This window comes from Limanda limanda, chromosome 12 (assembly GCF_963576545.1).
Source record: "Limanda limanda chromosome 12, fLimLim1.1, whole genome shotgun sequence".
Classification (NCBI taxonomy): Eukaryota; Metazoa; Chordata; class Actinopteri; order Pleuronectiformes; family Pleuronectidae; genus Limanda; species Limanda limanda.
Window position 1 is genome coordinate 17926025 of NC_083647.1, and position 23778 is coordinate 17949802.

The following is a 23778-nucleotide window of genomic DNA, read 5'->3' on the forward strand; positions in this document are numbered from 1 at the left end:
CAGCGCCTTGTCCACGTACTCACTCTTTATCCGTCAACCCAGGGGAGAGAGGATCTCACACTTAATATAATTATACAAATTTAATTTAATAATGGTAATAATACTTCTACTCCAACTATTAATGCAGTGCTACTAATAATAGTAGTGATGATAATAATGATATGATAGTAGTGATAATGGTAATAAAAATTGTATTGTGATAATAACAATTATCATAATTTTCTAATTATATTCCACTTCTCTCAGCATAGAATGCTGCTCAATGTACACTAGAAGATTAAAACATATCAAGAAAATAAAGGATGTAAAAACTCTATTAAATAAGTTCTTAAAAATTATTTTGAAGAAAAAAAATGGTATCAGTTACTTAAAATTAGTAAGTTAGTAATTCAAAGTAAGTTTCTAGCAGATTTTTATGCATCAATGAGTAAAATAACGCAGGTAAACTTCATCCACTCTCACTTAAACTTTCAATTTTGGTTTGAAAGGTCAGAAATGAACCCAGTGTATTCAAAATGTTTTTGTTTGATGACAAAAATAAATAAATTTTTGTTTTTTATTTACGTATATTTTTCTGGAAATATTGCTGATCACCAATCCCAGGGAAGAAGAAAATATTATATTCGAGTCTAAAGGTTCTTTGTCGACTATAGAAAATTTAGTTTTTATAAGATTATGTCAATGTTTAAAATCTGTAAATCTGTAAAAAACAGCTGAAGGTTTTTTCATAACCTGAAAATGCAAAGGAGTCTGGAACTTTTTTTTGGTCTCAGTTATGTGAGTAGGGTTCATCACAGGCTCCATAAACCCAAACAGCAAGAAGGGAGGACAGCTTGTGTGTTGTCGGACAAAAATAGTCCTTATCACTCACTACTGTTTGCAAATCTTAAATACTGTGAAAATGCAGTGATGAGTGAGGAGCTTTCAGCACTGTGATCAACTCAGAAGTCTCTGAGTGAATCAAAACAAAACTTAGAAAGTGATGGATTAAGGCCCACAGCCGTTAATTGTTGCCAGTGGAAACGTCGTTCTCCTGATGATCTAAGGCGAAGTGATGTTGTTCTCATACGGTGGACTCACACCTTGCTCTTTAAATCAGTCTCATCCCATGTATATCATCACGTAACTATTTAAAACCATCGGGGGAAAAACAATACCCGAATGCATATCTGTGTGATAAGAGCTGCCTTAAATTTGGTCCTTGCCTGATCCATTTACATGGAGGAAGTGGGTTGATAAACTGTACTGAAGCCAGCCACCAGGGGCTTCTTTTTTGGGAGCTACCTTTATGTATGGCTTGAACTCAAAGAATGGCTGTCTGTTCAATTCCCAGAATCCCTGATCTACGTATGTGTATTTTAATTGAAGGACAAAAATGTAATAGCAAATGGTTTCACACCCACGTCAGTGCACAGTAGCAGGCCACACCTTCTTTATTTCATCTTTGTGTTTGCATAATGTTAAATAATGATATTGAAGTGTCTCTATCAGTACATACATGAGGCAAATATATTTTAAACAAGAATATATTAACTAAATAATATATAATGACATTATAGTCATGCTAGATTTTTGTAGGTCTGTGTTGATTAGGCTTACACATTTGTTTTTGTGTGTGTCTATCCTTCACACAGTGGGCAGCATGTGCTCTTCCTTTCTCATATCCATCACCCTTTCTTTCAAGAACAAAGGGTCAGTTGATGTAATTAAATGCAATTGTGATGGGCGCCCGCTCACAGTGAAAAGGAAAATAAGGAAGGGCAGCTCAGTTAGAACCTACATTTCAACTCTAAACCCAAACTGAAAGAAAAGCATCACTCTGACATTGGCAGGATGGAATTAATGTTTCTACAAGTAAAACCGACATCCATGATTCAAACCTGTCTAAGCATCTGTATAGGTGAGGATCAAATGGATGAGTCTGAATTTTTAACGGACTTCCCTGAGTTTTTATCAAACCTAGTCCTAAAGACCGATAAAATTATAATGGTTGGTGACTTTAATATTCATGTTGACAATTATAATGATAGCCTTAGCGTAGCATTTATTTTGATACTAGTCTCAATTGGTTTCAGTCAGTGTGTATACCAACCTACTCATTTTTGTAACCACACACTTGCCTTGTATTATCATACGGTGTCAAAATTGAACATCTAACACTTCTTCCGCGCAATCCAATTCTATCAGACCATAATTTAATAACCTTAGATTTTTCATTATCAGAATATATGCCACTAATAAAAAACTAATTTTCTAGATGTCTACCTGATAGTGCTGTAGCAAAATTTAAGGAAATAATTCCGAATACATTTAAACCTGTATTATCTGTCGATATAAACAACAAATTAATTAAAAATAATTATTTGCTTATTGAATCCTTGCTGTATATTGTAAAGCAGCCAAGCAGCTGGCGCTGGGATGAGTCAATAATGACACATGGATCTGATAAGGGCGGGACTGTGAATGTGTGAATGAGGTTTGAGGCTGAAAGAATAATGCTATAGTAAAAGTTATAATAAAGTTATAATAAATCCCTTTTTTGGCAAATCATCAAAATATCTCACCACTCCACGGTCACACCGTGTGATGAAATCATATATACCTAGGTAGTTTATATCTCCATCTTGTTGAGATAACATTCACAGAAGTTTAAGTTGATCTAATGAAATCCCAAGGACAGGTTCACCAGACTTATTTGTTTGTCATGAATAGACAAATGTCCCTATTGATTTTTGTACATGTCGGCCAATCTTAGTGCCGGGGCTGCACTTTAGGGGGCGCTAGTCAGTTATTTTGTCACATTCCTTAAAACCATATGCATACCTTCAGGGGAGTGCTGTTGATACACAAATGTATTTTGAGGGAGACTGAAGCATTGACACTGAAGTTACAGCAATTTCGTGTTTAACAGCGAATTTATGAACTTTGACGCCACGCCACTAATATGGCGTTTGACGAAAAGTCACAGTAATCTTATGCCATTATCAATGTATTGAGACACTTTTGACACAGTTTGAAAGGTTGCAGTAAGTGATGAGGAAGAACACTTCCAGGTGTAAGATGTTCCAAAAACAAGACATTTCCTGTTGCCACCAGGGGGCGCTCTGATTTTAATTCATAATTTCTGTGTAGATGTCATCATGCCGGGACTCTTGTCTACATGTCTAGTTTGGAGTCGATTGCACCTTGTATGTCTGAGGTACAGAACATCGTGTTTTGATGGCGTGTAATCAAACTTTGACGCCACGCCACGGTCACACGGTATGACGAAAACTCTTTAAATTCGAGGTAGTTTATATCTCCATCTTGTTGTAATGACACTTATGTCCATATGAAGTTGATCTGATGAAAACCCTGGGACAAGTATATCAAAGAAAAAATTTATAAAACGGCCAAAATGGCAACTAAACCCTAATGGCGGGCTTCCTGTTGTGTGTTACTATTGTAATACTAGACTTTTTTTTGTCTAGTCATGATACAGATCGGTGAAAGCTTACTGAGGGGCTTTTCCATAGATGGCGCTGTTGGGGTTTTGAATTTCCTGCAAACCTTGGTAAGAATTTGAGCATGTCTAGGCCCTGAAAATCAAGGGCTCAAGACTAAGCTGACTGAAAGCAATATAACCACATGGGCTCAGGATTACTTTGGCAAACCTTTGACAGGCACTACAATAAGTAATTACATTCACAAATGCCAGTTAACACTTTACTGTGCCAAAAGGAAGCCTTATGTTAACCGTGTCCAGAAGCGCCGTCGACTTGTCTGGGCTCGAAGGCATCCGGGATGGACCCAGCACAGTGGAAACGTGTATTTTGGTCAGACGAGTCAGTATTTCAGGTCTTTTTTGGAAGAAATGGACGCTGTGTACTTCAGACCAAAGATGTTAAGGACTGTCCAGACTCTTAACAGCTACAAGTCAAAAAAACAGTGTCTGTCCTGGTATGGGCTTGTGTAAGTGCCCTTGTTAAAGGTACCTTACACTTCTGTAAAGTACATCAAGATTTTGGAGCAGCATCTGCCGCCTTCAAGACGACATCTTCTCCAGAGACATCCATGCATATTGACAAGACAAAACCACATTCTGCACACATTTCAGAGGCATGGCTGCGGAAGAAGAGGGCGGGGGTGCTGGACTGCGTGCAGTTCCAACTTGGCCACAAAAGAGAATATGTGAGGCATTTTGCATAACTTTCCTTTATTCCAAAAATATAAATACATACTTTAGATAAAAAGCCCCATAACAAGAATATACCCTCAGGTGTATTGGACATTTTGATTTCTCTCACATTTTGCATTTTCCCATCAGAAGCTCAACCTGTTATCACCTGTCTCAAGGAAATCTAATTACGGATTTTCATAATTTACTGTAATTAATGTCGATGTGATGAGGGACAGTGAAGAAAAAGACCTGAGCTGGCTGCAACCTATAACTAAATAAAAAAAAATAAACCAATTAGTCCCATTTATCATCAACCAGCACCTCTGCAGCTCTCCAGACTATCCTTGACACTTGAACTGCGTTTAATTCAGAGTTCTCCTGTCCGTGCAGTCCCGTCCATCAGCCCTGCCCCTCCGAGTTCAGCAGTCCCGCTCTTTTCAGCGCCTTGTCCACGTTGGGAACCAGTTTTTCATGGAAGTCCCACAGTCGGTTGTCCACATTGAGCTGTTCCACCGTCAGCGCCCCCTGTAGGGCCACGCGGACGTGAATGATCCGACTGATCTCTTGTGGAACCTGGAAGTGATTCCCCATATGTTTGATCACCTCGTGCACTGAAGTCTGCTCCACCAACCTGTGTTTGCACAGAGACATCACTTGGTAACAGATATTTGTTAATAATACACTCCCAGTGATTTCATTACTTTTTAGGGTCTCCATTGTGGTGGAAATTTGGTCAACAAATGAGGTTCTGAGACAAGTTGTCTCTTTCTGCAGAAAGGATCGCACAGGCAATGTGGAGGTTGCAAGTGAGATGAAATGTGTCTGTGCTCATATTTAATTGTCTCTGTGTGGGTTACCTCTTGATCCCAAAACAAGCAGAGGGATGTGTGTGAATGTATTGTTTTGTTTCTGGAACTTATTGTCTGATAAGGTGTGACTGATAGGCTGCATTCTAAATGTGTTTGAGAGGGAATAGTATCATGTGGGGTTAGGATGTTGGTCAGCTGAGTTATTCAAACGAAGCACAAACTCAGTTAAACCAGGCTAGAGCCAACGGTCCCATGAAAAGGTGATATCAGGATCAACTTCTGCAAGACATGATTAGACGATGGGCTCGCATGCAGTGGGTGCCCCATAAAGTTTATGTTGAGCTGTACCCTAGATTCAAATGTCTGCTGAAAGCATGAGATAATAAGTTATTAAGTAAATTTCCATTACACCTTTTAGTGGTCCTTCACAAAATTCATGGCAAAAAAGAAAATTAAAAAATATACAAGGTATTCAAGTGGTATTTAATTCAATATTCAAAAAGACTTTAAAATCTATAGAGAAATCCACCTACCTTGGCTGAACTATCATCTTGTGCGGATGGTATACGTTTATGCTGGGTTCCTCCCTGTAGATGTGCTCCAGAATATTAACTCCTGGCAGCCCGTTCCATTGCGGCAGGTGAAACCTTCCACTTGGCTCAAAGTGTTTTTTGGGAAAAATATGGTTCTCGATGAGGAACACCCCTGTCTACAGAGTAGGACACAGCATGGAAGATGGAAAGACAAATATAACAATAAAGAAAAACAAATTGATCTTATAAATAATATTCTCAAATACACACAAAAATATCCTACATTTGGATGCTGCTCTTGGAGCATGTTCATCAGAGACATCAAGTTGTCGTGTTGGTAAGGCATTATAATCTCATCGATGTCGTTCAGCAAGACGTAGCGTGAGCGCTCCATGGATCTGTAAATGCACTCATTGAGCGTGGTTAACTGGCCAAAGTAGTGCACGTCCCCTCCGTGCTCTGAGAAGAGCCAACCTGTAGATGGATTCAGATGTTGGTGGATGGGCCAAGGAACTATCTCCAGGAAGCCGTCCTGGCTGTAGATCTCCAACAGACGCTCGAGCTCTGGGCCACAGCTGGTTTTATAGATCACCACTCTGCCCACTCCCAGCAACCTGAGGGCAAAAGTGATGCCAAGGTTAAATCATTAGCTTACACATATTACAAAAGCACATTAAACTTGTTGTCGCCAGGCAGGTGTTGGTTTCCCATCGACTGTATAAATTGGAAGACGTGTCAGGAAGAGTGAAGCTAAAACTTCTTGGTCGTCCCCTGGTGGCAGGGTGCAGAATATGTCATAAACCTAGCTTCCTCCGTGTTAGTTGATGGGACTAACTTTGATCATGACTTGTTTGGTACACGGCAAGTAGCAGAATAGATCTTAAGATCTTTAAAGTAAAGTTGGAGGCTGATGAACCAAAATGTGCTGTTAAGCTCTCTATAAAGTTAGCTGCAGCAGAGTCTGATGATAACACTTATCAAGATATGATAGTTTTAACTAGATCTTGTCTGCAGGCTAATGCTATCCCTTTGTAGGGCTGTGCTTAGACATTATATGCACCTTCGGGCAAATTGCTAATGTCAGCATTCATGTGGACAATGGTGATTCTAGTGTGCTGATATTTACCAAATGTTTGCCATTAACGATGTCCACTGTTGAAAAATCATCCAGAGGGGAACAGGAATGAACCGTTTGGTTCCCTGTCGTTGTGAACGTGTCCAAAGAATCACTTGCTGCATTCCTCAAACATGAAAAGGAAAACTCTGGAAAATGTCTGCCATTTTCCTTTCATCTTCTGAAATAACTTGATGAGAGCATGACTAAAGTATGTCATAGAGAAGGTGACAGAGTTTTGTGGCGTTTCTGCTGCACTGACCTGTACATCTCCAGGGTTTGGGCGAACTGAAGCACGTTGTTGTAGTCTCCAAACAGGTTGGAGATGCAGACTGTGAAGTTAAAGTGCAACTTTTCCTCCTTGTTCATGTTGGTCTTTCTGTTTCTTATCGGGAGCCAGATCTGTTTAGGTGCAATCCCACTCTCTGGCTGAGTCAGAAGAGTGACATGTGTAGCTTTGCAGTTTTCAGGAATCAGACACATGACATCTGTCGCGACGAAGGGAAATCCAAAGTTGTCTGAATGTTGTAAAATGTTTGCTGGAGTGGAGATCGACAAGAAACCTTCACAGCAGAACCGACAATGGAGGGGTTGGATGGAGTCTCTCCTGAAGAGGCCAATGATGCGTATATCAAAGCCTTTCACCCTCTGGTCCATGAAGGCCGACACCAGAAGGTGCTTGGTGTTGTTGAGGGGGGTGATGGTCTGATCAGAGACATGAGAGGGGTAAATGCTCGTAGCCGGGATAGATCTGTTCCTCCTGGGTGAGCTGACGGTGAAGATGACAATGCTGACGAAGGTAATACTGAAGAGGAGGAAGAGCTTCCGTCTTAAGTCTTTTATCTTGTCCATCACATAAGAGAGATTTCCAACCTGCGGTAGAATAAGTAACCACAGAGGGAGAAGTTAGACATAAGGAACAAAGCAAACACAGTGAGATCAGACACCCAACCCACGTGTAGCATTACTGTTTTGTGTCTAGTTACAATATTAACTTCACCCCAACATCATCATTGATCAAGAGCCTGACACCAGCTACAACGTGAGATCTAAATGTAAAGGGGAATTTTGTTTGGATGGTCCAATATTTATTCTTTAAATCCCAGGATACAACCTTGCAGTTGGACCTATTCTCAGTTCACATGCACATCGGTGCTAAATATTATTATTGTAACTTGTTCAGTAAGAGCTGGGTGATATAGAGATGTTAACTTTTTGGAGCTCAAGCTAGCACAACAGGCACAAAAAGGTTATTTTAACGCAAAAAAGTAACCCTGGTGATCGCTGCCTATATGACACACCTTGGAATAGGAACATTTAGAAAATCAGTTTGCAGTTTAATAATTTCTTTCAATCTTAGCTGTTATAAAAGGGCTTGTACCACTTGGACTATTCCGCTGCACTCCTCTCAGAGTGGCACGCTCCATCTATCTTATTTAGCTCATGATCCCTCCACCAGAGCTAATCTACAAGAGAGCTTGTCCAATTCCTGTTAGTACCGTCTCACCGACATTGGCTGCAATTCACCTAAAGAGGGCAGTCACGAGGTTTTCAGCAATGAATTTGAGTACACAAAGCTACACAGGTAAAATTATAAATTACACTTGTGTCTAAACAAAAAGGCCCATGTTTTATTTCATGGTCAGTTATGGGTTTATGAAGGAAGTCGATTGATCGTTTAAAGGATGATCAGGAGAATTGTTGTGTAAAATGATCAAATATAAATCAGGCAGCTGCCAACTGATGATAATGGAAAATTTGTTGATCAGAAAAAGTTCATTCTTATCATTCTATAAAAACCATTTTCCACTGGTCAAAAAAACACTGGCATCTGCTAACATCTTGCTTGTTTTTGCAGTGGCAAATGCATTCAATCGGCATTCAAATGACTGCAGGCGACATAGGATTTATCCTATCTGCAGTGATGGAAAAGTGACACTTGGGGTAATGCCCTAATTTAGCTGGGAATGTGAAAGGAGTCAACGGCAGTAACTGCTCAGTGTGAGCAGAGGCATTGAGTTTTATTTTATTACTTATTTTTTTGTGCTGCAAAGCCATTATTACCCTCCATTATTCAGTAGCAGTCTAGTTTTTCTGGGGTAAAGGTCAAACCAGCATCACGTCCTGAAGAAGCTTATCAGGAGAGATAAAACCAATCCAACTGGAGCGCTGGAGTTGTGGGTGCAGGGAATGAAGAGAGCAAAGCGTTGTTTTCCAATTTAAATTCCTTGTAATCAAACTTGTTTAAACTGAGTTTAGCCATTGTCTCCTCCCCCACATGCACTTTCCTCCTCCTGTTTCAGCTCCCTCACCAAGGCAATCCGGTTATATGGTTCAGCTAGGCAGCAACCATTGTCCTGACTGCTGACTATCGACTTTGTTGTCTTTTACTGGATGCCATGATGGTTACATCCATCTTGGATACCCTACTTGGCCAACCTCACCCAACTACGCAAACACACACACACACACACACACAAATCACACTCCTGTGACACCCCTTTACTATTTCACTACCCGTACATGTCCGACAGTTCCAACAACAGAGCAGTTAACACAACATATAAAGCCTTTTACAATTGTCTGTGCGTTGACACGTTACCTTACGGAGAAAATAGACTTTATACTAATGCTACAGCCACAGATGGACGTTGTTTTGTCTCTAAACCAATACGCACTAGTACTAGTTCTACTAAGTACTAAGTTTGTCATCTAAATCGTCCCATTAAAAAATGAACTATGAACGTTTTCGTTTGCATGAACTGAACTTGGAACTCATTCTTTTTAAGTGTGATATGGCTCAACACTGCTTCTACAGAGGGCTCAGATATCAAACAATAATTTCTTTTAAACATTTGATAGCCCTACAGGCCACCAAAAGCACTAAGGGAAGTTATTTCCTACAATCATTAATCTCAGTAGAAAATAAATTCTTTATTTCTATTCTTTCAATCTACATTTGTTTTCTGTGAAGCACAATGTAATCGTAATAGGGTAGTGGTAGTGTATATATATATATCCTCCATTTAAAATGACCCCGACCAACACTCATATGTTAACAGAACATCATCAAGTTTAACAAATTGAAAGATAATTCCTATCCCCAGTTGATTGTTGTAGCTGATTTCTCATGAAGAACACGAGTAGTGCGTCTCATCCTCACATTGTCCTCCCAACACTGCTGTCAAGTTTGATCAAATCAGGCAGTGGTGTATAAAGTACTTGAAAGCCATTATTGAGTAAAAGTACAGATATCTTACCTGAAAGGGACTCCAGTAAAAGTAAAAGTCACCCGTAAGAAAATGACTTGAGTAAGAGTGTTAAAGTAGATAATATTTAATGTAATTAAGTATCAAAGAACCAACACAACAGAATAAACAAGTGCCTCTTGTGTCTGCCTAAGAACACTAATAGACCACAGTATAATATATGCTGTGGGATGGGGATGTGCTCGCTTTGATTAAGTCCCTGCCCTTTGTACACACATCGCCACACCCATTGGATGGTTTGGTGATTTATTATCTGTACAATTTTAGCTTTTTCTCCCTTTATTTAATTTTTCTGAAGTAACGCCCTTCATTTGAACAAGCACAATTCTCCCATTTTATTTATTTTCTGTTATTTTGAAATGCAGCACTTCTTTTATTTAGTTAATGAGAGAACATTTTACGTATCTGCAATCATACATATATGTCCAGTTCTATGTTACGTGACAATAAATACTGTCAAAAAGTTTTTGAATCAGACTGAATTCATTTGATTTGACAGTCAGTTATTTAGTACATGCAGATGTTTATACAACTACTAGGTTACTTAAATATATATATCACACCAAATAGTTAGACATTATGATCTTGCGTACCTTTGGTTCAAGACATTTCATCTAACTGGACCTCTCTAAATTTTAGTTGAAACCCCTGATCTCGAGGAAGTAATGTACAGATATGTGAAAAATCTACTTAAGTACAGTAACAAAGTATTTGTACACTACACAACATGTTTCTTCAGGGGTCGACTTTTCTTTGTATGAGTTGTTTGTTACTTAACACTACATTTCATTTAGCTGACACCTTTATGCATTCAACCTTGAGTGTACAAACCCAGAACAACAAGAATCAAGAAAGTATAATTACTTGGTATATTTATTTAATCTGTATATACCAGTTTAATCACATTTTTAAATTTTTTTTATATATTGTTGTACATGTCTATTTCTTTATATTCCTTCACCCAAGTACTGCATGCTACTTCTGTGTTGTCTTCTGCTGCTGTAACCTTGCAAATGTCCCCATTACGTGACTAAGAAAGGACTTCTTATCTTATCTTATCTTAAAGAAAAGTGTTCTAAATAGTTTTAATATTATATTCATTAATATGAACATGTTAAAAAAAACATTATAAGTTTAGTCAAGCATAAATAAATATCCTAAATACTGATACTCACTCAGAGCTGAAGTGCAGGAGCTCCAGTAGGGGCAGGTGAATTAATGTTGAAATCCACGTCCTTCTGCTTCTGCCTGGTTGCGAAAGGTGTCCTGCCCTCTCTCACATCGGATCACTGCTCAACCGTGGGTGGGACTGTTTCTTTGCAGGGAGGCACCTGGGGCCTTTTTAGATAACAGCAGAAGCACAGTGAATAGAAAAGAGACCACAGACAGTTGGCCTACATCTGTGTCATGCAGAAACACAATGCATGAGACAATACTGCGAAGGAAACCTTGTGTTAGGTGTCACTGAACCCTGCTCTTTATCCGTCAACCCGGGGAGAGAGGATCTCACACTTCATATGATACAAATTTCATTTTAATAATGATGTTTTTTCTGGAAATATTGCTGATCACCAATCCAAGGGAAGGAGAAAATATTATATTAGAGTCGAAAGGTTCTTTGTCGACTATAGAAAAGTTAGTTTTCATTAGATTATGTCAATGTTTATAATCTGTAAATCTGTAAATTAAAACAGCGGTTTTTCCATGACCTGAAAATACAAAGGAGTCTGGAACTTTTTGATGGTCTCAGTTATGTGAGACGGGTTCATCACAGGCTCCATAAACCCAAACAGCAAGAAGGAAGGTTGGCTTGTGTGTTGTCGGACAAAAGTAGTCCTTATCACTCACTCACTGTTTGCAAATCTGTTTGCAATACTGTGGAAATGCAGTGATAAGTGAAGAGCTTTTCAACACTGTGATCAACTCAGAAGTCTATGTGGGTGAATCAAAACAAAACTTAGAAAGTGATGGATTAAGGCCAACAGCCGTTAATTGTTGCCAGTGGAAACGTCGTTCTCCTGTTTGCTCTAAGTCGAAGTGATGTTGTTCTCAGACGGTGGACTCACAGCTTGCTCTTTAAATCAGTCTCACATATCATCACGTAACTATAACTATTTAAAACCATCGGGGAAAAGACAACACCCGAATGCATATCTGTGTGATAAGAGCTGCCTTAAATTTGGTCCTTGCCTGATCCATTTACATGGAGGAAGTGGGTTGATAAACTGTACTGAAGCCAGCCACCAGGGGCTTCTTTTTTGGGAGCTACCTTTATGTATGGCTTGAACTAAAAGAATGGCAGACTGTTAAATTCCCAGAATCCCTGATCTACGCATGTGTATTTTAATTGAAGGACAAAAATGTAATATTTTATATATTATCATCAGGATATTAACCACATTCCTTTTAAATAGCGGTAATCAAACCCCTCGTCAAGTGTGAGTTTCTCCAGGAAAATAATATATATGAAGTCTTTCAGTCTGGGCTTAGCACTAATCATAGCACAGAGACAGCCTTGGCAAAAGTCACTAATGACCTTCAGATCAGGCATTTGTGTCTGTCCACTTTCTCAGGGACGACCCTGGCACGCAGGCACACACACACACACACACACACACACACCTTCACTCCAGAGGTTACATTCATTAGTTAATAAAACAAGTTAACAAAAACAAATTTCTGCTGACGTTCAGCATTGCGCCTGACCTCTGCTAAGCGAGCATCCTCAAGCCCGATGCAGTGACCTACGTGTGCCCTAATGTGGAGGAAGACGAGTCAGATCGTCAGTGACTGACTCTTTGTTGGTTGGTAGAGTCTGGTCATGTCACTGCATCATATTGAGGAGGGTTTTGTTGTTGGGGAGGAGGAATTCAGGGGTCGAGCAGACCCTGTAAATGGAGGATACAGAGATCTTTGTGATTTCTTTTCAACTTTCTTAGGTCCTTTAATCTCATTTTCTTTTTTACTGTTTAAGCATTTTTTTCCCCACATTTCAAGAAATTTATTTTTATCTTCTGTCATTCAACATTTGTGACCTTTTTATTGTTTTTTTTCTTAGGAGTTTAATTTTGTCGATACTGAATGACCCATTTTGAGCAAAAGCAAACTCTCTGGACCATATTGGAAGAAATGTCAAACTTTCCCGATCCACTCTTGTAATCATAGAGTCCAAACTTGGATCCTCTGGGTCCGGAAGTCTCTTACTTCCCTGGTTTCCGATCTTTATCAATTCTTGTTTTTGTCTCACAAAACAGGAAAAATGTCTTCAATTAGGATGATTGCCATGAGGATGGGTCAGAAAAACATCATTAACAACAATAATCCAGAGACAATGACTAATACACCCGTTCCAAATAAAACCATAAACGTGTTATTTCCTATGTCTGTTTGATTTTCTATTTGAGACATCCTCTAAGCAGTCATTAGAAAATCTGAATTTCAACATCTCACCGGATATATAAAATGACCAAAGAGAGGTCTTTGGATCCCTATGAAGACAGTACGGAACCCCAGTCACTTCGATCCTCTCTTAAATGTCAGAGGTAGAAGATTGTTTTCTCTCCCGGGTGGCCAACCACTGAAGACTTCTAGGGTCCATAAACGACTGATATCTTGCCTACAAAGAGACGTTGTGACCATTGCTCATCGTATTGACGAGATAGCATCTGATGTGAGGGTGCGACTCATAGAGAAGCTGAAGTTGGCAGATGCATTTGCATTACAATTGGATGAATAAACAGATGTGTCAAAGGACGCCCAGCTTCTGGCATTTGTGCGCTTTGTTGATATAAAGGAAATTTTGTAGGAATTTTTGTTTTGTAAGCGGCTTCCTAAACGCACAACTAGTTCTGAAATCTTCAAAGTAATTGATGTTTTTTTCAGAGAATATTGCATTCCATGGGCCAAGTGTATTGTGCTGTGCACCGACGGTGCAAGAGCCATGGCTAGTTTAAAAAGTGGACTAATAGCACGTGTAAGAGATGTGGCTCAGCAAGTGATTTGGACGCAGTGCTGGCTACACAGGGAGTCACTTGTTGCCAAAGACCTGAGTGCTGAATTGTCAGATGTCATGGACTCGGCCGTGAAAGTTGTCAATATAGTCAAGAAGAGTGCTTTGCAAACGCTTCTCTTCTCTGTTGAGCTGGGAGATTCTGCTGTGCTCTCCCATAACACGCGCAATTCTTGGGGACTTGGGGGCTCGAAGGACAATTTAGGAACTACTTTTCTGAAGCTGACGCAGGGACAAGACATGGATACTGTTTCCATTCAGAGACAACGCAGCAGACGGAAAACACCTGACAGTGACAGAGGAGGATCAGCTCTTTGAACTATCCACTGACAGTATGATCAGAAACCTATATGCAAGTTAACTGCTCACCCAGTTCTGGATCTCTTGCTATGATGAGCCTTTTGCCCTTTGCATTAACATATCTTTGCAAAGGTGGATTTTCCTCACGCATGTACCTGAAGAACAAATACAGGTCAAGACTGCAGCCTGAGACTGATATGACCCTCTGCCTGACAACCTCCATCCGTCCACGGTTAGATAAGTTGTGTGCTACTCATCAGGGTCAGACATCACACTAATGTGGGAGTATGTGAGCCATCCACAGATGGCTTGGGGATTCACTTCCTTCTCCATGCATGTTATTTGAACCTGTGTATTATTTGAATACCTTAATATTGAATGCACTATAACAGGGTAGCTACGTTTATACATGGCACTAGGCCCAGTTTAATATAAAACACAGTTTTATACAAAATATATAGTAGGGTGTTTAATTAAAGGGACATATATCAAGAAAGTAATATGAGCTTACAAAGGCAGGTGCACATCACGTATGGCACTCTGGTAAACGTACGTTTGAAGAAGGGACTTAAAATATGACACTGGCTATCCAAATTCAGGGGCAGCATCCTTCAGAGGCTGCATTTAAAGGCCATTGGTGCCAAATGCTCCTTCAAATGCTGCTGGTAAATGCGTCATTTCTAAGTAACAGAGGATCCAGGCGGGTGGATCCTCTCTGGTGCCGATGCAATGCAGTGAAAAGCAGCTGGCAGATATGAAATCCTGAAGTCTGCTGAAGGATGCGGGCCTGAATTGAGAAACAGCTACTGACTTTGACAGCCTAATTTCCTCTGGCAAGTCGCTCCAGAGATTCGGGGCCCTTGTCCCCTTTTAGTTGCCAACCTGCTCTGTATAATAGTGAGTAGACATCGGCCCTCTGCCCATTAAAAATGTGAAAGCTCAGTATCGTTCTTTCCTTTTTCAAACGTTTTTTATATGTCCTGCTGATGAGAATGTGCATTCACTCAGCCTGTTTATCCAATCTGTCACTCCACCTCGGAGCTCAGCAGCCCGGCTCTCCTCAGCATCTTCATCACGCTGGTCAATAGTTCATCTGAGAAGTCCCACAGTCGGGTGTCTACACGGAGTTGCTCCAGCTGTGATTTTCCGTAAACCATTCGGCAGTGGACGAGCCGACAGACTTCCATCGGAACCATGAACTCTTCGTTGAATTGCTTGAGCACTTTGTGTACCCAGGTCTGCTCCACCGCCCTGTGATCCACACACAGTCAAGTAGACATTCAGTAAGGTGTTTATGTTCATTATCATTTATACATTTCAACAGTTTCTTTTAAAATATCTGTAGCTTTTTGAGCCACATTCAGCTACATTATTATACACGACCTTTGAGGACATGGACATATCTCAGGATGAAAAAGATGTTCACTGAGTAAGACAGTGAGATTCGGGAGTTTTGGGCGATAACGTTGCTTTCTGCAGCAAAATGTATACGTTATGTCCTGCCTTCTTTTATGCTCTACCCAGACTCCACCCCTCGCCTGGATGTTCTGTACATTGTCCTGTTGTGAACGTCTCTGACCCGGACAAACTCCTGTTGCATTCTTCATATGTGAAAGAGATCATGTCTAAAAAACAGCTCAGCATTCTGACAAAGTATCCTACCTTGGCTTAACTATCAACTTGTTGGGCATGAATTTGGTTCTGTCCGGCTCCTCCCTGTAGATGTACTCCATAATATTAAAGCCTGGCACCCCTCTCCATTGAGGCAGTGGACCTGATTTGTGTCCCTCAAAGGGTGTCCTTGGAAATGAATGGTTCTCTATGATGAACACCCCAGCCTGCAGAACATTGATTCAGGTTTGACGAAGTGGCATGAAATAAAAGAATTCGAAAACAAATGAGTGCAAATTGCAAGAAATGTGTAAATGTTGAGTTATTCTTAAATACAGAGGAAAAATATCCTACATTTGGATGCTGCTCTTGGAGCATGTTCATCATAGACATCAGGTTGTCGTGTTGGTAAGGCATTATAATCTGATCGATGTCGTTCAGCAAGACGTAGCGTGAGCGCTCCATGGATCTGTAAATGCACTCATTGAGCGTGATTAACTGGCCAAAGTAGTGCACATCCCCTCCGTGCTTTGAGAAGACACAACCTTTAGATGGAATCAGATGTTGGTGGATGGGCCATTGAACTATCTCCAGTAAGCCGTCCTGGCTGTAGATCTGCATCAGACGATCGAGCTCTGGGCCACAACTAGTGTTATAGATCACCACTCTGCCCACTCCCAGCAACCTGAGGGCAAAAGTGATGCAAAGGTTCAAATAAATGGAGCGACGCCTTCTGCAATAAATGTTCGAATGTGGGTGAACTGAACCTGAACTGCACTTCAGTCAGACAACTCATATAAAATGTTTTATGGTCATGATCAATCTATTCTTTACATCTCCTAAACCAGGGGTGTCCAAACTTTGTCCCGAGGGCCATATACAGAAAAAAATATGAAGGTCTGGGCCACTCACGCCGCCACGCCCCCCTGCCCTGGAGCGGACTGTTGACAGTCCGACTCAACCACGTCTATCTACTCTAACGAATATACGACAACTGTTTATTACTTTATTACTTTTTCTGGAGGACAATTTTGTCCCTGATCTTTCTCCACAGCTTCGTACACTCATCGACCTGCAAACCGACGTTAGCCGAGATCTCCTTCCAGGAACTGCAGGCCATCTGCGTGTCCTTGTATTCCCTCAGTGACGGGTTATACAAGTGGTCATACTTTTGGACCTCTTTTTCCAAACGCTCTTCTATTTGGTCCATATTCGTTCTTTTAGGTCTTCCTTGGTTTCTGCCATTATTATGGGGCATGAAACCGGAAATGTGAATACGGAAAGGATGTAGTTAGGGGACCAATCACAGCCTTTCGGGCTGTGTGAGGCTTGCGTAGCTTTGTCGTATAGTTACAAAAATTGGGCAATGCACGCAGTACACAATCACGTGTCTCTGAAAACGCAGAGGCATGCGCCGGCCTTAAGTGCATCAACCCTGAGGTTACAAACCCAGAACATCAAGAATCAAGAAAGTACAATTTCTTCAAAAATAAAGCAAAACAAAGTGCCATGACTAATTGCCATTTTTTTTTTATATATTATATTTTTAGACATTGATGTGGGCCAATTCAAAATGGATGACGGGCCGCAGTTGGCCCGCGGGCCGTAGTTTGGACACCCCTGTGTTAAACCAATCGCTACCAGATTTTAAATCACCATTGACCAAGCTGAATTAAAGATGAAGGAAGCTTATCTCATTTTTGAAGATATTTCAAGGGATTCTGACCAATAAATGTCACAAGGTGTTAGCTTAACAGGAAATTGGCCCTAACATATTGTAACGTCCTCGCTTACAGAGGACAGGAAGCTTCTTCGTCGTTAACAACTTTTATTTTACCTTTACACGAACATGTGCGCTTCTCGCTTCACTCGGTAACCCGCACTCAACAACAACTTCACTTCCTCATTGACTCCCTCTCCCCCGCAAAACCAGCCAATGAGAGACTCTCTTCACCAAACAACCCCATCCTATTGGTCTACACAATCACATGTCCCACCCTTGACCCCTTCACTGACCTTAGGACATCAGAACACTTCTTAAATTAACTGTTTTACTGAACATCAAAATCACACATAAACATAACCCCGGTCCATTACAATATTACCAATTTCTCAAGTGATCATAAATCTTGGTAGATATCATGTCATGAGTAGGAATAGGGGGTACCACAAATACCCCCCCCATTTGTTTTCTTCTTTAACATAACAATAAAATATATATATGATGACAGTAAAAACAGTACACCATTTTGAAGTTGAAGAGTTTGGAATCACATGTGCAAAATTATATTTGAAATCAACAATAGGGGGCGCCACCAGTTTCAAATATGTGCGTGAGTCTGGTACAAATTGTCCCATAATTAAATGAATGAATTTAACTAAAGCTGTGTCAGAAATCACCAACTAATTACTATGTAGTACACTGTATAGTGTGTGTTTCACCATTTTGTAGAGCTGTCCAAATGCTTAATGTAATCATTCCGACACTGTTGTTGTTGTGAGTCATAATCCTGCGACAATGACATCATCGGTGCACTGGGAAAACCTGAAACCATTTCTTACTTTTGCTGATGGGTTCACTAATTAGTCCAGAAGACCCTAGTAAAATAGGAGCTAGTGAATCATTTCAGACACAGCGTTAGTTTTGAAAAGTTATCTTCAAATTGGGGAGGCATCATAAGTCTGGCCTTAAACTGCAGTATAGCGTATATGGTTTGATTTTAAAACTGGGCTGTGTTTTTTAAGAATGGGCCTCCTTGTCTTAGTAGTCTTGCTTAAGTTCAAATGTTTGAAGACTTTTGTCACCCTGCATGCAGATTGCAGCGAAATAATTCAGTCAGTCATGGTGGAAACAATGATCCTGGATGGATGTTGTGTCGCTTGGAGCTTTATGTTTGTCCTATTGAGTTGCTTCCTTCTCTTAAGCCCAGGAGGATTTGATCTGAAATCTTTGCCTGCAGCCTTATTACAGCATACTGACAGGATGCCAAATGTGAGTGCACGAGTTGTAAACGCTGCAGTGACATTTAAGCCACTTGACGCTCCCTTCGACGAGAATAACTGGATGAAATCCAGAATCCCTGAAACTGACGCCTTGCAGCGTTTGCGGTATTTGTTGTGGCAGTGTCAGGTGTTGTTTATTTCTGACCAAGTTTTGTGGGGCTTCTTCTGCACTGACCTGTACATCTCCAGGGTTTGGGCGAACTGAAGCACGTTGTTGTAGTCTCCAAACAGGTTGGAGATGCAGACTGTGAAGTTAAACTGCAGCTTTTCCTCCTCGTCCATGTTGGTCTTCCTGTTTCTTATCGGGAGCCAAATCTGTTTAGGTGCAATCCCACTCTCTGGCTGAGTCAGAAGAGTGACATGTGTCGCGTTGCAGTTTTCAGGAATCGGACACATGACATCTGTCCCGATGAAGGGAAATCCACGTCCGCTTAAATGTTGTGAAATCTTTGCTGGAGTTGTGATCGACAAGAAACCTTCACAGCAGAAGCGACAGTGAAGGGGTTGGATGGAGTCATTCCTGAAGATGCCAATGATGCGTATATCAAAGCCTTTCACCCTCTGGTCCATGAAGGCCGACACCAGTAGGTGCTTGGTGTTGTTGAGGGGGGTGATGGTCTGATCAGAGACATGAAAGGGACACGTTTTGCTCAGTCTGTAGGGTCCTGGATTTGACCAATCCATCATGGGCAGTTTCACACTGAGGATGCAGAGGAAGATGAAGGTACAAATGAAGAGGAGGAACAACCTCCATTTGAAATTTTTGACCTTGTCCATTGGAACCTGTGGTGGGATTAGAAACCACAGTTAGAGAGTTTAACTTTGACCAAACTGCAAAGAATTCTTGAATTGAATCACATGTCCTATAAGAAGAGTAATCAACCTGCAGGCATCTCAGCCACCCATAACACTGTGGATTGTCTCCTTCCTGAAACTGTTGTTCTCAACTGGCTCCTCTGGATCTGAGCACTGTATTGATTGCTGCTGTCAGTTATGTTTTTAAATATTGTGTTTATTCTATTTACATGAATGGGATAGATTATAAAGTGAATTTCCCTTTTGGGATTAATTAAGTTTTCTGAATCCGAACAAACCAATCGACAAACAAAGGGACAGGTGGAAAAAATCCACCTGCTTGGCGAAGGTAATAAATGTTCCCCAACACCTTTTCCTTATCAGCTTAATATCTCTGGCTACCTAAAGTCCATGCCGGATGTACTTTCTGATTAGACCTCTCTGTTACGGTTAGATGCAGAGATGGACCCAAATGCAGAGATTATAAAGTAAAAGGTCATTAAATTACATAAGTTTTTTAACAAAACAAACAAAACATTAACACTAAACAGTTAACAAACAAAACACGAGGCTTACGCGGGGATACAAAGCTCAGGAGATCATGACAGCACCATGGAAGGCAATTGAACACAGGTGTAACACATGAGGGCAGAGGAAGACAATCACCGACAGGAAGTGAAGACAGAAACAACACACAAGGAACAGACTACAAAATAAAACAGGAAACAGCAATAGAAACAGAGTGCAAACATGAAAACTCAAAAAACAACAGAGATCTACAAGATAACCAGGAAACACTCTTGGCCTGACAAATACAACCTAAATAGCCAGACTGTTTGCCAGACTGTTACACTCTCCTCAGGACTATATGAGTGAGTCCACTAGTCGACCTGTTATCGTTAATTTCACTTTGATAATACTATCTTGTTTGTTTTGTAAGTTGAAAACTTTCCCTCATAAAGAAGTTCCACCCATTTTCAACATGACAATGTTTGAGAGTAAATAAAACCCCTGTGTAAGTATATAGGCTTTAAAATATCATGAGTTAGTTTTGGCTGCATTCAAGTAGGGCTGCACTAACGACTATTTTTCTATTGATTAATCTGTCTACTATTTAACCGATTAGTCGATTAATCTAAACGACTCATTTTATTTTTCAAAATAAAACGGTGTTTTATTTTGAAAAATAACCGGATCCTCTCCGTTATAACTCATGCTTTACCCATGTCAAGACGCTTGTCTCGGTCACGTCACTTTTTCGCTGAACACAAACCCACATGGTATTTGTCGGACCCATTTGTCAACAAACCCTGTGAATCCAGCATGTCTGTGCCAGAAGAAGATCAGCTGCTGGAGATCGCAAGTGACGGCGCATTTTATTAAGTATATTTGAGGGAACAACTCTGCTGGTGTCCTGGATTAAAGTCACGGCAGAATACCCTGAGATCGCCACAACAGCACTAAAAACTCTGTTGCCATTTCCGACATCATATCTGTAGTGACATCGGTGGAATTATTTTTTATTAACGAATTAATTTTTTATTTTAAATAACAAAACAACCTCTCCAAAGCGCACAGAAGCGCTTGTGCGTAATGGAGCTTTGGTATCCGTTCGTCTCCGTCTATCTGGTAACTTACCACGCAATAATTAAATTGAGGCCGCGTATTAACAATTCGTTAATTTCGTTAACGAATTGTTAAACAATCTACCGATGTCACCAGAGGCCGTACCAGAGAAAGTGCGTAGTGAGGCTCCGTAGCCACACCTTAACGGCCGGTCCGTGAAAATATTGTCTAACATCCAACCTTGTCTTCTTGTCTGCAAGTGTTAATTTTTCACAAAAGAGGTACGCGAGTAACGAACTCATTTAAATTTCAGTAATTGTAACTGCGTTACTTGATTTAAAATAATAGCGCGGAGCGGGGCGGCGCAGTGCTTCGGTGTCCGGCGTAAACCCGGCGTCAGGTAGTGATATTGAAGAAGAACATTTGTTATAATGAATTGAAATGAAACGTTTTAGAAATCTAAAAGGTAAATTCACAATTTGTGTGGGTCCGACGCGTTGACTTAAAATATTGATGTCGACGGATTTTCAGCGATGACGATTAATAATCTGAGACCTTTTTCCCTCCAGTGAATATCATACTCAAAAAAATCATGTGACGTACTGAAAGCTGAGGTGATTCTGAGAAGTGGAAAGAGATGCACAGTAAAATGCAGGCTCTGTAGTTAATATTAAAGCTGTGCTTTTCTATAGTATAGTATAAACTGTAAATAGACAGAAAATATAAATATTCTATATATTAGTTACTCAATACATAGTTAAACATAGTATACACTAAAGAGGCACACGGTGGATAGGATGAGATGTGCAAACCACAATAGTGCAAAAACACTTCCTGGAAAATCATACAATGTAGTAAATAGCAGTTAAATATATAACAGTACACTCTAAATACTAATACATTGTCTCAACAAAGTAAATTAACGTAACAGTTTGCTTTGATCTTTTTTGAGTCACGGTAACTTATTTAGACATTAACTTCATACAACCACAAACATTGAGTCTGGTCAATGTGCTTTTCCTCTGCAATGAAAGGTTTTTTTAATTTCTACTTACTTAAGAATTGTTACAATAAACACAAATCTAGATATATCTACTTAAAAACCTCAAACAAATCTATAAAAATCTGTGGAAAAACAACAAAAACGGTTGATTTTCAGTGCTTAAGAATTGAAAACAAAAAAATTAAAATGTATTTTGTAGTTGTCCTGCATCTCAGCACCATATGTACATCAATATATAACATTCATGACTTAAATATAGCTGACATGTTGAGAGAACGTTAAAGTAAAGTTGATCATTAAGAATCAACATAAACTGGGGCTACAACTGAAGAGGGAAGATGACAAAGCAATGCAGAATATGTCACAAATGAAAATCATACAATATCACACAAACAATTGAGGCCTACTTAAGTTGAATCTCATGATCACCTTTATATCATTTTAGACATTTTTCTTATTTTAGATATTTTTCACGATATTCAAGAGTAATCTGGAAATGTGTTGAAATATCAAAGCGAATTTCGCGGACCCCCTGCAAGGCAGTCGCGGACCCCCGGTTGAAAACTACTGCTCTATATCGCTTAAACGAGGGAGTTAGAAAAAAATTCACCCCCTCAGAGTTTTCATGAAGGAAGAACCTCGCGATTGGGACTAAAACCAATTGTTGTACCAGCCTGTAAACAGGTTTAATTCTTCTCTAAAGTCTGGGTTTTTAACATGGGAGTCAATGGGGACTATCTGCTTCTTGGAGCCACGCGGAGCGGCTTCCCATGGAAGCATGTTGCCCCAGGAAACAGCTGGACAAGGCTTTGAAATCACGGATTTCGTTCAATGATTTCAAGGGAACGGCGGACCAGTTGCGACGTAATGTTTTCAGCGGCGCTGATGTTGGGGTTAATTTACCATCAAACAGCGTCGGAGGATTGCACACACAGCGTCATTACCTGTATGTCTGATTCTGCGGTCAGAGGAGAAGTGGCTGCAGCCGTTTGGCCCTCAGCTGCATGAGGAGGAGGAGGAGGAGAGGAGGGGCGGGGGCTTGTGAGCGGCGCGGAGCATGTCGGGGCGAAATTCTCACAAGAACTCAAATAAATGCCCCGTCAGATATCAAACACATTTGTGGGGAATTGATGACAGAGAAAGTAATTGTCATTCTTAAATTGGGCTCCAGCAGAAGGGGCACTTTTCTCATCCAGGGCAAAAGGGCAGGTGCTTGAGCACCACTAGGGGTCTATCTGTGCTCCTGCCTGTGAAGAACAAATACAGGTCAAGACTGCAGCCCGAGGCTGATATGACCCTCTGCCTGACAACCTCCATCCGTCCATGGTTAGATAAGTTGTGTGCTACTCATCAGGGTCAGACATCTCACTAATGGAGTATGTGAGCCATCCACAGATGGCTTGAGGATTCAATGTCCCTTCTGCATGCATGTTATATGAACCTGTGTATTATTTGAATAGCGTATTATTAAATGCGAAATAACAGGGTAGCTTTGTTTATACATGGCACTAGGCCCAGTTTAATATAAAACACAGTTTTATACAATATATATAGTATGGTGTTATATTAAAGGGACATATATCAAGAAAATAATATGTGCCTACAGA

General features: G+C 40.4%; 2 protein-coding genes across 2 annotated transcripts; both read right to left on the reverse strand.

Moving 5' to 3' along the window:
* Positions 1-4240: 4240 nt before the first annotated feature.
* Positions 4241-7467, reverse strand: LOC133014950 (uncharacterized). Its single transcript, XM_061082162.1, has 4 exons — positions 6878-7467; positions 5785-6115; positions 5502-5677; positions 4241-4790 (listed from the first exon to the last, which is right to left on the reverse strand). The coding sequence occupies exons 1-4, from the start codon at positions 7465-7467 to the stop codon at positions 4559-4561; spliced, it is 1329 nt and encodes a 442-aa protein (XP_060938145.1). The 3' UTR covers positions 4241-4558.
* A 7180-nt stretch (positions 7468-14647) lies between these two features.
* Positions 14648-19614, reverse strand: LOC133015937 (uncharacterized). The gene is made up of 4 exons (XM_061083229.1): positions 18983-19614; positions 16159-16489; positions 15856-16031; positions 14648-15444 (listed from the first exon to the last, which is right to left on the reverse strand). Exons 1-4 carry the CDS (start codon positions 19582-19584, stop codon positions 15219-15221), a joined length of 1335 nt encoding a protein of 444 aa, XP_060939212.1. The 5' UTR covers positions 19585-19614; the 3' UTR covers positions 14648-15218.
* Between the last annotated feature and the right edge of the window lie 4164 nt (positions 19615-23778).